This window comes from Nerophis lumbriciformis, linkage group LG29 (assembly GCF_033978685.3).
Source record: "Nerophis lumbriciformis linkage group LG29, RoL_Nlum_v2.1, whole genome shotgun sequence".
In the NCBI taxonomy this organism is placed as follows: Eukaryota; Metazoa; Chordata; class Actinopteri; order Syngnathiformes; family Syngnathidae; genus Nerophis; species Nerophis lumbriciformis.
The window spans coordinates 3,795,310-3,810,529 of NC_084576.2; the positions used below are offsets into that span (position 1 = coordinate 3,795,310).

The 15,220-nt window shown below is 37.6% G+C and overlaps 2 protein-coding genes across 5 annotated transcripts in view; both read right to left on the minus strand.

Moving 5' to 3' along the window:
• traf3 (TNF receptor-associated factor 3) overlaps positions 1-5,498 on the minus strand; it is a 70,776-nt gene extending 65,278 nt beyond the window's left edge. For all 3 annotated transcript variants that reach the window (XM_061925202.2, XM_061925203.2, XM_061925201.2), the window contains exon 1: positions 5,228-5,498. The gene's annotated coding sequence lies outside the window, so the exon portion shown is untranslated. The remainder of the gene's footprint in view (positions 1-5,227) is intronic.
• A 2,050-nt stretch (positions 5,499-7,548) lies between these two features.
• rcor1 (REST corepressor 1) overlaps positions 7,549-15,220 on the minus strand; it is a 74,049-nt gene continuing 66,377 nt past the window's right edge. Inside the window, exons 10-12 of one of the 2 annotated variants that reach the window (XM_061925195.2) lie at positions 13,683-13,740; positions 13,399-13,614; positions 7,549-7,746 (exon numbers count right to left, since the gene is read on the minus strand). In XM_061925195.2, coding sequence (XP_061781179.1) covers positions 7,712-7,746; positions 13,399-13,614; positions 13,683-13,740 — 309 coding nt within the window. In that variant the 3' untranslated portion in view covers positions 7,549-7,711. The remainder of the gene's footprint in view (positions 7,747-13,398; positions 13,615-13,682; positions 13,741-15,220) is intronic. The other variant, XM_061925194.2, reaches the window with a different exon arrangement.

Here is a 15,220-nt window from a genome sequence, read left to right on the forward strand (position 1 = left end):
TGTGATCATACAAAGTACGTTTTCATAGAGTATAGCTATTGCCAGAGGTGGGACCAAGTCATTGTTTTGCAAGTCACAAGTAAGTCTCAAGTCTTTGCCCTCAAGTCCGAGTCAAGTCCCGAGTCAAGACAGGCAAGCCCCGAGTCAAGTCCAAAGTCAAGACTGGAAAGTCTCAAGTCAAGTCCTAAGTCCTGCATTTTGAGTTTCGAGTCCTTTCAAGTCCTTTTAACCACAGACTAATATATTAACACAGATTGTGTATGCTTTTCAAACGCTGTATTTATTTATTAAAACAAGTGCATTTTAAATTGCAGGAAAGAAAATTGTGCTGACATTGCACTTTATAATAGCACTATTAACCAGTCATTTTAAACATTAACTCATTCCTTTACAGAACAAACACATTGAAAAATAAAGTGCAAATGGACTTATTTGTACAAAAGTGTTAACATTGAAAAAACATGACATATACGTGAACATAACAAAAAAGTTGTACTTTTTATATGTCAGGGCCCTATGCTGCATTGCATTTGCAAAAGACCAAATTAGCCAAGAGTCTGTCAGTCATTTGTGCACGATGGGGGCGTAGTATGATGCCACCATGGCTGAAAACTCGCTCCACTGGAGCACTGGAGGCAGGCACTGCCAAGACTCTCATGGCCACTCGGAACAGTGAAGGAAGAGTCTTCATGTTCAATGCCCAGAACAAAAGGGGGGAGAGAGTTGTTTTGGGTTGGTGCACTACTTGTAAGTGTATCTTGTGTTTTTTATGTTGATTTAATTAAAAAAAGAAAAAGAAAAAAAAAATTTTCTTGTGCGGCCCGATACCAATCGATCCACGGACCAGTACCGGGCCGCGGCCCGGTGGTTTGGGACCACTGAGGTAAACAACCAACAGTATGTCAGAAAGCTAGCTAAAACGGTACACATATTCATAATATAGTATACATTTTAACTGACCTTTATTTTACTATTTTTGTCTTTTTTTAGGTGGCTAAAATACGCGGTGCTGCTGACCGCCGTCTAACGTTACGTGTGATATATTGACTAACGTAACCCTGCTTAAAGAAAATCACTGAACAAAAAGTATGAATAAGGTAGTGAACTGCAACAGATTCCCGTGTTTGCAATAACGTTATAACGTTATAGCAGTGAGTTTACAGCCTCACTGATTTAACTACACAGCAAATAAAAGTCACGTTACTTAGCCAATAAACGTTATCTTACATTCCAAACTTACCGTTCTTTGTGCAACTTCAAATGCCGGATGAAGTTGGAAGTTGTTGCCTCTCCATCAGTAATTTTCGAACCGCATGTGTTGCATACTGCAAACCGTTTTGTGTTGACCACCTCGTAATTTTTATACCCAAACAAAATTATTTTAGGTATAATTTTTTGTTCACTGGCGTGTGGTTTGGACATGTCTTCTTCGTTGGTTGTCCTGCAATTTGATTGGATGAATGCTGTGTGATGAAAACAAAGTAGATCTAATTTGATTGGCTGTTGTACTGAGACCACACCAGCTGACACACGCAACGCTGATAGACAAGTACACAATGAAAAATACGGAGCGCTCCCGAATAACTTTTTCATCTTTGGGTTTTGGGGAAAGTAGCAAGTCATGTCAAGTCATGTCAATTCAAAAGGCTCAAGTCCAAGTGAAGTCACAAGTCATTGATGTTAAAGTCTAAGTCGAGTTGCAAGTCTTTTTACATTTTGTCAAGTCGAGTCTAAAGTCATCAAATTCATGACTCGAGTCTGACTCGAGTCCAAGTCATGTGACTCGAGTCCACACCTCTGGCTATTGCTGCTTCAGATACAAATACAGAAAGGTAAGATACACTCACAATACTTGATTTATTTTGTGAAAAGCAGATGGGACCAAAAAGTATTTAATAACAACTTTATAAAATTTTTGGACCCATTTATCATATCATAATATCATTATAACGTTTTTCTGAAAGCGAATAACTCCCTTCTTTTTCCTGTTACTTTAATGTGCAACCTAAATCAACAATGATTAGAGCTGCACATATGAATTTAAGTAAAAAAAAAAAGAAAAGAATGTAGAAAAAAACCTCCAAAAGTACAAACCCTGTTTCCATAAGAGTTGGGAAATTGTGTTAAATGTAAATATAAACGGAATACAATGATTTGCAAATCCTTTTCAACCCATATTCAATTGAATGCACTACAAAGACAACATATTTGATGTTCAAACTCATAAACTTTATTTTTTTTTTTTGCAAATAATAATTAACTTAGAATTTCATGGCTGCAACACGTGCCAAAGTAGTTGGGAAAGGGCATGTTCACCACTGTGTTACATGGCCTTTCCTTTTAACAACACTCAGTAAACGTTTGGGAACTGATGAAACTAATTGTTGAAGCTTTGAAAGTGGAATTCTTTCCCATTCTTGTTTTATGTAGAGCTTCAGTCGTTCAACAGTCCGGGGTCTCCGCTGTCGTGTTTTTACGCTTCATAATGCGCCACACATTTTCGATGGGAGACAGGTCTGGACTGTAAGAGGGCCAGGAAAGTACCCGCACTCTTTTTTTACGAAGCCACGCTGTTGTAACACGTGCTGAATGTGGCTTGGCATTGTCTTGCTGAAATAAGCAGGGGCGTCCATGAAAAAGACGGCGCTTATATGGCAGCATATGTTGTTCCAAAACCTGTATGTACCTTTCAGCATTAATGGCGCCCTCACAGATGTGTAAGTTACCCATGCCTTGGGCACTAATGCACCCCCATACCATCACAGATGCTGGCTTTTGAACTTTGCGTCGATAACAGCCTGGATGGTTCGCTTCCCCTTTGGTCCGGATGACACGATGTCGAATATTTCCAAAAACAATTCGAAATGTGGACTCGTCAGACCACAGAACACTTTTCCACTTTGCATGAGTCCATCTTAGGTGATCTCGGGTCCAGAGAAGCCGGCGCCGTTTCTGGATGTTGTTGATAAATGGCTTTCGCTTTGCATAGTAGAGCTTTAACTTGCACTTACAGATGTAGTGACGAACTGCATTTAGTGACAGTGGTTTTCTGAAGTGTTCCTGAGCTCATGTGGTGATATCCTTTAGAGATTGATGTCAGTTTGTGATACAGTGCCGCCTGAGGGATCGAAGGTCACGGTCATTCAATGTTGGTTTCCGGCCATGCCGCTTACGTGGAGTGATTTCTCCAGATTCTCTGAACCTTTTGATGATATTATGGACCGTAGATGTTGAAATCCCTAAATTTCTTGCAATTGCACTTTGAGAAACGTTGTTCTTAAACTGTTTGACTATTTGCTCACGCAGTTGTGGACAAAGGGCTGTACCTCGCCCCATCCTTTCTTGTGAAAGACTGAGCACTTTTTGGGAAGCTGTTTTTATACCCAATCATGGCACCCACCTGTTCCCAATTAGCCTGCACACCTGTGGGATGTTCCAAATAAGTGTTTGATGAGCATTCCTCAACTTTATCAGTATTTATTGCCACCTTTCCCAACTTCTTTGTCACGTGTTGCTGGCATCAAATTCTAAAGTTAATGATTATTTGCAAAAAAAAAAAAAGTTTATCAGTTTGAACATCAAATATGTTGTCTTTGTAGCATATTCAACTGAATATGGGTTGAAAATGATTTGCAAATCATTGTATTCCGTTTATATTTACATCTAACACAATTTCCCAACTCATATGGAAACGGGGTTTGTATCTATGCCTCACCTGGTGTTTAGTTCAATGTACAATTATACAAGTAGTATTAAGAGTGTTACTAAAACGGCCTTCTTTCATCTCCGTAATATCGCTAAAATTCGTTCTATTTTATCCACTAGCGACGCTGAGATCATTATTCATGCGTTCGTTACGTCTCGTCTCGACTACTGTAACGTATTATTTTCGGGTCTCCCTATGTCTAGCATTAAAAAATTACAGTTGGTACAAAATGCGGCTGCTAGACTTTCGACAAGAACAAGAAAGTTTGATCATATTACGCCTATACTGGCTCACCTGCACTGGCTTCCTGTGCACTTAAGATGTGACTTTAAGGTTTTACTACTTACGTATAAAATACTACACGGTCTAGCTCCGTCCTATCTTGTCGATTGCATTGTACCATATGTCCCGGCAAGAAATCTGCGTTCAAAGAACTCCGGCTTATTAGTGATTCCCAGAGCCCCAAAAAAAGTCTGCGGGCTATAGAGCGTTTTCTATTCGGGCTCCAGTACTATGGAATGCCCTCCCGGTAACAATTAGAGATGCTACCTCAGTAGAAGCATTTAAGTCCCATCTTAAAACTCATTTGTATACTCTAGCCTTTAAATAGCCCCCCTGTTGGACCAGTTGATCTGCCGTTTCTTTTCTTTTCTCCTCTGCTCCCCTTTTCCTTGAGGGGGGGGCACAGGTCCGGTGGCCATGGATGAAGTGCTGGCTGTCCAGAGTCGGGACCCGGGGTGGACCGCTCGCCTGTGCATCGGCTGGGAACATCCCTACGCTGCTGACCCGTCTCCGCTCGGGATGGTGTCCTGCTGGCCCCACTATGGACTGGACTCTTACTATTATGTTGGATCCACTATGGACTGGACTCTCACAATATTATGTCAGACCCACTCGACATCCATTGCTTTCGGTCTCCCCTAGAGGGGGGGGGGTTACCCACATATGCGGTCCTCTCCAAGGTTTCTCATAGTCATTCACATCGACGTCCCACTGGGGTGAGTTTTTCCTTGCCCGTATGTGGGCTTTGTACCGAGGATGTCGTTGTGGCTTGTGCAGCCCTTTGAGACACTTGTGATTTAGGGCTATATAAATAAAGATTGATTGATTGATTGATTGTGTATACATGTACAATTGCACCAGTAGTATTAGTGTATATTGCTATCATTATAGATATGCATATTTATATGAAAAAAAAATAATGGAATGAAGACTATTAAATAATATCAAACAATAATTAAATGAAGACTAATATCAAACAACAATGGAATGAAGACTATTTCATCATATCAAAGAATAATGGAATGAAGACAATGTAACAATGTGAACAATAATAATGGGATCTCGGCGCTCGATTGTTCATGCCTGCCTTGTGTTTACTGCTACTATGCTAGCAGTTAGCTGGGAAGATAGGCGCTAATGGAAGTGTCAAGGCACACAGGAGGAGAAACAGAAGCGAACATTTGTTTGGGTTCTTGTTTAAAGAGCATGTGAAGGTTCCACAAGGTTCTGCTGACTCACATGAATTAGTTGGGCTCAGCAGGTCCTCGGCGCGTCTCCGCTGGGTTCAAACCGCCGACCCGCTGCCGCTTTCTGCCGAGCCGCGGGCCTCTTCATGTTCGCTGCGGCTTCCGACACTCCGCGGCAACCCTTGGTCCTGTTGCGGCGAGGCAGGCGGACTGGGAAGCGCTTGGAAGGTTCGGGGGTTCGGAGGTACGGAGCTCCAGCGGCACGACTGTTCGGGTCACGCTGGAAACCCCCTCCGCTACTTCCGCCCAGGAATTCCCCATAGGTGCACTGCTGAGGGCCGGCGCCAGGGGGCGTCCTTTTCCCTGCTAACACAAGCTTCCTGCTATTTTCCTCCATACACAACTATCATCGTTTTATTTATGTATATACAGGTAAAAGCCAGTAAATTAGAATATTTTGAAAAACTTGATTTATTTCAGTAATTGCATTCAAAAGGTGTAACTTGTACATTATATTTATTCATTGCACACAGACTGATGCATTCAAATGTTTATTTCATTTAATTTTGATGATTTGAAGTGGCAACAAATGAAAATCCAAAATTCCGGGTGTCACAAAATTAGAATATTACTTAAGGCTAATACAAAAAAGGGATTTTTAGAAATGTTGGCCAACTGAAAAGTATGAAAATGAAAAATATGAGCATGTACAATACTCAATACTTGGTTGGAGCTCCTTTTGCCTCAATTACTGCGTTAATGCGGCGTGGCATGGAGTCGATGAGTTTCTGGCACTGCTCAGGTGTTATGAGAGCCCAGGTTGCTCTGATAGTGGCCTTCAACTCTTCTGCGTTTTTGGGTCTGGCATTCTGCATCTTCCTTTTCACAATACCCCACAGATTTTCTATGGGGCTAAGGTCAGGGGAGTTGGCGGGCCAATTTAGAACAGAAATACCATGGTCCGTAAACCAGGCACGGGTAGATTTTGCGCTGTGTGCAGGCGCCAAGTCCTGTTGGAACTTGAAATCTCCATCTCCATAGAGCAGGTCAGCAGCAGGAAGCATGAAGTGCTCTAAAACTTGCTGGTAGACGGCTGCGTTGACCCTGGATCTCAGGAAACAGAGTGGACCGACACCAGCAGATGACATGGCACCCCAAGCCATCACCCAACCATGCAAATTTTGCATTTCCTTTGGAAATCGAGGTCCCAGAGTCTGGAGGAAGACAGGAGAGGCACAGGATCCACGTTGCCTGAAGTCTAGTGTAAAGTTTCCACCATCAGTGATGGTTTGGGGTGCCATGTCATCTGCTGGTGTCGGTCCACTCTGTTTCCTGAGATCCAGGGTCAACGCAGCAGTCTACCAGCAAGTTTTAGAGCACTTCATGCTTCCTGCTGCTGACCTGCTCTATGGAGATGGAGATTTCAAGTTCCAACAGGACTTGGCGCCTGCACACAGCGCAAAATCTACCCGTGCCTGGTTTACGGACCATGGTATTTCTGTTCTAAATTGGCCCGCCAACTCCCCTGACCTTAGCCCCATAGAAAATCTGTGGGGTATTGTGAAAAGGAAGATGCAGAATGCCAGACCCAAAAACGCAGAAGAGTTGAAGGCCACTATCAGAGCAACCTGGGCTCTCATAACACCTGAGCAGTGCCAGAAACTCATGGACTCCATGCCACGCCGCATTAACGCAGTAATTGAGGCAAAAGGAGCTCCAACCAAGTATTGAGTATTGTACATGCTCATATTTTTCATTTTCATACTTTTCAGTTGGCCAACATTTCTAAAAATCCCTTTTTTGTATTAGCCTTAAGTAATATTCTAATTTTGTGACACACGGAATTTTGGATTTTCATTTGTTGCCACTTCAAATCATCAAAATTAAATGAAATAAACATTTGAATGCATCAGTCTGTGTGCAATGAATAAATATAATGTACAAGTTACACCTTTTGAATGCAATTACTGAAATAAATCAAGTTTTTCAAAATATTCTAATTTACTGGCTTTTACCTGTGTATATATATATACAGTATATATATATATATACAGTATATATATATATATATATATATATATATATATATATATATATATATATATACACACACACATATACACACTATGTATAAATACACATATAGTGGGGCCTATCCCAACACAAAAAGACCCCGAATCCAGGACCTCCATAGTGTAAAGCAAGAGCACGAAACATTGCGCCAACATTCTGCCCATATATATGCATATACACCTCTATAGATGCATATACATATAATATATATGCATATAATTATTTGTTTTATTGATTTGATATATATGCATATACAAACATATATACATACATATACACACCCACAGACACCTACTTTATATAGATGACATTTGATATGATTTTTATTTTCTCATAACATCAAAAGAAAAAAATGTATGTAATAAAATATGAAGTATTTCCATAGCAACAAAGTAGCAATGATGTCACTGTTCCAAAAAAACATGCTTGGACGCTGAAGGGGGCGGGGTCACATCTTTACATGTCAACGGTCAGACGATCCGTCGGCGAGGGTCATGTCTGTACAACACGTAATATACACATTATAAAACTTATCTATCTATCTATATATATATATATCTATATATATATATATATATATATCTATATATGTATATATATAGATATATATATATATATATATATATACACATGTATATATAGTACATGTACAACACGTAAAAATACACATTAATAACACTTATCATATATATTTATATGTATACTTATAGTACATGTACAACACATAATATACACATTAATAACACTTATCATATATATATATATATATATATATATATACACAAATGTATACATATGTTATTAATGTGTATTTTTACGTGTTGTACATGTACTATATATACACACATATATATATATACATATATATATATACACATACATACATATACATATATATGCATATACACATATACATACATATACACATATACATACATATAAATATATCTAAACATATATATGTGTATATATATATATATATAGTACATGTACAACACGTAAAAATACACATTAACATTAATAACACTTATATATATATATATATATACTTATAGTACATGTACAACACATAATATACATATTAATAACACTTTATATATATATATATATATGTATATATAAGTGTTATTAATGTGTATATTATGTGTTGTACATGTACTATAAGTATATATATATATATATATATATATAATTATAGTATATGTACAATACATAATATACAAATTAATAACACTTACCATAGACAAAACCCAAAACCAGTGAAGTTGGCATGTTGTGTAAATGGTAAATAAAAACAGAATACAATGATTTGCAAATCCTTTTCAACTTATATTCAATTGAATAGACTGCAAAGACAAGATATTTAACGTTCGAACTGAGAAACACATTTTTTTTTGCAAATAATCATTAACTTAGAATAAAAGTTGGCAGAGGGGCATTTTTACCACTGTGTTACATGGCCTTTCCTTTTAACAACACTCAGTAAACGTTTGGGAACTGAGGAGACCAACTTTTGAAGCAGAATTATTTCCCATTCTTGCTTGATATACTTGTTCAACAGTCTCCGTTGTGGTATTTTAGGCTTCATATTGCGCCACACATTTTCAATGGGAGACTGGTCTGGACTACAGGCAGGCCAGTGTAGTACCCGCACTCTTTTACTATGAAGTAAAAGAGCTGCTTATTTCATTGTCTTGCTGAAATAAGCAGCAGCATCCATGATAACGCTGATTGGATGGCAACATACAGTATGTTGCTCCAAAACCCGTATGTACCTTTCAGCATTAATGGTGCCTTCACAGATGTGTAAGTTACCCATGACGTGGGCACTAATACGCCCCCATACCATCACAGATGCTGGCTTTTCAACTTTGTGCCAATAACAATCCGGATGGTTCTTTTCCTCTTTGTTCCGGAGGACACGACGTCCACAGTTTCCAAAAACAATTCGAAACGTGGACTCGTCAGACCACAGAACACTTTTCCACTTTGCATCAGTCCATCATAGATGAGCTCGGTCCCAGCGAAGCGTTTCTGGGTGTTGTTGATAAATGGCTTTCGCTTTGCATAGTAGAGTTTTAACTTGCACTTACAGATGTAGCGACGAACTGTAGTTACTGACAGTGGTTTTCTGAAGTGTTCCTGAGCCCATGTGGTGATATCCTTTACACACTGATGTCGCTTTTTGATGCAGTACCGCCTGAGGGATCGAAGGTACGTAATATCATTGCTTACGTGCAGAGAATTCTCCTGATTCTCTGAATCTTTTGATGATATTACGGACCGTAGATGGTGAAATCCCTAAATTCCTTGCTCGTTGAGAAATGTTGTTCTTAAACTTTTAATGTTGTTCTTAAACTGTTCGACAATTTGCTCACGCATTTGTTCACAAAGTGGTGACCCTCGCCCAATCCTTGTTTGTGAATGACTGCGCATTTCATGGCAGCTGCTTTTATACACAATCATGGAACCCACCTGTTCCCAATTAGTCTGTTCACCTGTGGGATGTTCCAAATAAGTGTTTGATGAGCAAATCATTGTATTCTGTTTTTATTTACCATTTACACAACGTGCCAACTTCACTGGTTGCACTGTACAACATGTGATAAACACATTAATGACACTTACCATATACAACATGTACATTACACATTAATACAATATACTGTATATATTACTATATAATTATATATATATATATATATATATATATACACACAGAATTTTCCGCACTATAAACCGCACCTAAAAACCTCCAATTTCCTCAAAAGCTGACAGTGCACCTTATAATCCGGTGCGCCTTATATATGGACCAATATTGAGCCACAACAGGTCTCGCAACTACGGTAACTACGCCGACATCATTTTCCCCTTCTACGGCTGCTTACCGTAGAAGAAGAAGCGCTTCTTCTTCTTCTACGGGGGAAAATGAAGTCGGCGGCTGATTACCATAGAAAAAACTTCTTCTTCTACGGGGGAAAATGAAGTCGACGGCTGATTACCGTAGTTGCGAGACCTAAACTTATGTAAAGACCCAGAAATGGCTCCTATTAAGAGACAGGCTTACGACGCAGAGTTTAAACTCAAGGCGATCAGTCACGCAGTACAACACGGGAATAGAGCAGCAGCAAGAGAATTTAACATTAACGAATCAATGAAGTGGAGGAAGCAACATGAAGACCTGCGCCAAGTAAAGAAGACTAAACAGAGTTTCCGAGGTAACAAAGCGAGATGGCTACAGTTGGAGGACAAACTCGAACAGTGGGTTGTTGAACAGAGAGCAGCAAGTAGAAGTGCCAGTACAATCACTATTTGTTTTGTTGACATTCCCTTTAGCGCAGCTCTATCTAATGGATGCATAACGTAACCCCAGCCTCTACTGTAGCGTCTATTCTATGCGCCTTATAATGTGGTGCGCCTTATATATGAACAAAGTTTTAAAATAGGCCATTCATTGAAGGTGCGCCATATAATCCGGTGCGCCTTATAGTGCGGAGAATACGGTATATATATTTGTGTATGTATATATATATATATATATATATATATATATATATATGTATGTTAGGGGTGCTAAATTTAAAGACCTATCACAACATCTACTACACTGTTCATTGTGCTAAATTTAAAGACCTATCACAACATCTACTACACTGTTCATTGTGCTAAAGATAAAGACATATCACAACATCTACTACACTGTTCATTGTGCTAAAGTTAAAGACCTATCACAACATCTACTAGACTATTCATTGTGCTAAAGTTAAAAACCTATCACATCTACTACACTGTTCATTGTGCTAAATTTAAAGACCTATCACAACATCTACTACACTGTTCATTGTGCTAAATTTAAAGACCTATCACAACATCTACTACACTGTTCATTGTGCTAAATTTAAAGACCTATCACAACATCTACTACACTGTTCATTGTGCTAAATTTAAAGACCTATCACAACATCTACTACACTGTTCATTGTACTAAATTTAAAGACCTATCACAACATCTACTACACTGTTCATTGTGCTAAAGTTAAAGACCTATCACAACATCTACTACACTGTTCATTGTGCTAAAGTTAAAGACCTATCACAACATCTACTACACTGTTCATTGTGCTAATGTTAAAGACCTATCACAACATCTACTACACTGTTCATTGTGCTAAATTTAAAGACCTATCACAACATCTACTACACTGTTCATTGTGCTAAATTTAAAGACCTATCACAACATCTACTACACTGTTCATTGTGCTAAATTTAAAGACCTATCACAACATCTACTACACTGTTCATTGTGCTAAAGTTAAAGACCTATCACAACATCTACTACACTGTTCATTGTGCTAAAGATAAAGACATATCACAACATCTACTACACTGTTCATTGTGCTAAATTTAAAGACCTATCACAACATCTACTACACTGTTCATTGTGCTAAAGTTAAAGACCTATCACAACATCTACTACACTGTTCATTGTGCTAAAGTTAAAGACCTATCACAACATCTACTACACTGTTCATTGTGCTAAATTTAAAGACCTATCACAACATCTACTACACTGTTCATTGTGCTAAATTTAAAGACCTATCACAACATCTACTACACTGTTCATTGTGCTAAATTTAAAGACCTATCACAACATCTACTACACTGTTCATTGTGCTAAATTTAAAGACCTATCACATCTACTACACTGTTCATTGTGCTAAAGTTAAAGACCTATCACAACATCTACTACACTGTTCATTGTGCTAAATTTAAAGACCTATCACAACATCTACTACACTGTTCATTGTGCTAAAGTTAAAGACCTATCACAACATCTACTACACTGTTCATTGTGCTAAATTTAAAGACCTATCACAACATCTACTACACTGTTCATTGTGCTAAATTTAAAGACCTATCACAACATCTACTACACTGTTCATTGTGCTAAATTTAAAGACCTATCACAACATCTACTACACTGTTCATTGTGCTAAAGTTAAAGACCTATCACAACATCTACTACACTGTTCATTGTGCTAAAGTTAAAGACCTATCACAACATCTACTACACTGTTCATTGTGCTAAAGATAAAGACATATCACAACATCTACTACACTGTTCATTGTGCTAAAGATAAAGACATATCACAACATCTACTACACTGTTCATTGTGCTAAAGTTAAAGACCCATCACAACATCTACTACACTGTTCATTGTGCTAAATTTAAAGACCTATCACAACATCTACTACACTGTTCATTGTGCTAAAGTTAAAGACCTATCACAACATCTACTACACTGTTCATTGTGCTAAAGTTAAAGACCTATCACAACATCTACTACACTGTTCATTGTGCTAAATTTAAAGACCTATCACAACATCTACTACACTGTTCATTGTGCTAAATTTAAAGACCTATCACAACATCTACTACACTGTTCATTGTGCTAAATTTAAAGACCTATCACAACATCTACTACACTGTTCATTGTGCTAAATTTAAAGACCTATCACAACATCTACTACACTGTTCATTGTGCTAAATTTAAAGACCTATCACAACATCTACTACACTGTTCATTGTGCTAAATTTAAAGACCTATCACATCTACTACACTGTTCATTGTGCTAAAGTTAAAGACCTATCACAACATCTACTACACTGTTCATTGTGCTAAAGATAAAGACATATCACAACATCTACTACACTGTTCATTGTGCTAAAGTTAAAGACCTATCACATCTACTAGACTATTCATTGTGCTAAAGTTAAAAACCTATCACATCTACTACACTGTTCATTGTGCTAAAGATAAAGACCAATCACAATCAATCAATCAATCAAAGAGTTTATTTTTATAGCCCTTAATCACAAGTGTCTCAAAGGGCTGCACAAGCCACAACAACATCTTCGGCTCAGATCCCACATCAGAGCAAGACAAAACTCAACCCAATGGGATAAATGAGAAACTTTGGAGGGGTTGCCCCCCCCCCCCCCCCCCCCCCGGGCAACCGGTACAATGGATGCATCTACTACACTGTTCATTGTACTAAAGTTATAGACCTATCACAACATCTACTATATGATATGTAATAATATTTCAGGTAAAAAAAAAAGGTAAGTAGAAGATTCCGGTATCTTACCGATGGACACGTCGTCATCATCAAGTCCCGCCTCCATCTTGTCGCCGTCGAGACTGACCCCGCCCTCCACGCCGTTCTCCTTCTCCCACTCGTGAAGAACCTCATCCAGGTTAAACCTGCGTCTGTAGTTGACCAGGAAGTTCTTCACCTGGACCACCGACTTGTTACCAATCACATCGGAGATGGCCTGGAAGTCCCGCCCATATTTCCTGATGGCTGCCAATCAGCAAGGAAATGATGAGAAAGATGGCCTGTAATTGGCCGGAAGGAAAAGTCAAAGTTACCTTGAACTGCCAAAAGTTGCTCCTCTGTACTCCAACGACTGTTTACCTTCCAGCTCACCTGCACACACGCGCACACACACACGCGCACGCGCACACACACACACACACACACACACACACACACACACACAGACGCTAAAATTACTGATCAAAGTACCGGTAATAACACTGCTAATAGTACTGCTTGTAGTACTGTAGATAGTACTGCTAATAGTACTGATCAAACTACCAGTCTTAACACTGCTAATAGTACTGCTACAGTTAGTGATCAAAGTACCAGTCATAACACTGCTAATGGTACTGTTAGTAGTACTGCTAATAGTACTGCTTATAGTAATGCTACAAATATTGATCAAAGTAGCAGTCATAACACCGCTAATAGTACTGCTACAATTAGACATCAAAGTACCAGTCATAACACTGCTAATAGACTTGTTACAATTAGTGATCAAATTAGCAGGAATAACATCGCTAATAGTACTGCTACCGTTAGTGATCAAAGTACTAGTCATAACACTCCTAATAGTACTGCTACACATACTTGCCAACCTTGAGACCTCCGATTTCGGGAGGTGGGGCGCGTGGTTAAGAGGGAGGAGTATATTTACAGCTAGAATTCACCTCATACATACATATATATATATATATATATATATATACATACATATATATATATATATATATATATATATATATATATATACATACATATATATATATATATATATATATATATATATATATATATATACATATATATATATATATACACATACATATATATATACATATACATATATATATATATATGTATATGTATATATATATAAATATATATATATATACACATACATACACACATATATATATATATATACATATACATACATACATATATACATACACATACATACATACATATATATATACATATATATATACACATATAAATGATAAATGGGTTGTACTTGTATAGCGCTTTTCTACCTTCAAGGTACTCAAAGCGCTTTGACACTACTTCCACATTTACCCATTCACACACACATTCACACACTGATGGAGGCGCTAACCAGCACCCATCAGGAGCAAGGGTGAAGTGTCTTGCTCAGGACACAACGGACATGACGAGGTTGGTACTAGGTGGGGATTGAACCAGGGACCCTCGGGTCGCGCACGGCCATTCTTCCACTGCGCCACGCCGTCCCATATATACATATATACATATTCATATATATATATATATATATATATACACATATATATATATATATATATATATATATATATATATATATATATATATATATATATATACATATACACATATATATATATATATATATATATATATATATATATATATATATATATATATATATATACATATACATATACATATATATATATATATATATATATATATATATATATAAATACTTGACTATCAGTGAATTCTAGCTATATATATATATTTATTTTATTTTATTATATATATATATATATATATATATATATATATATATATATATATATATATA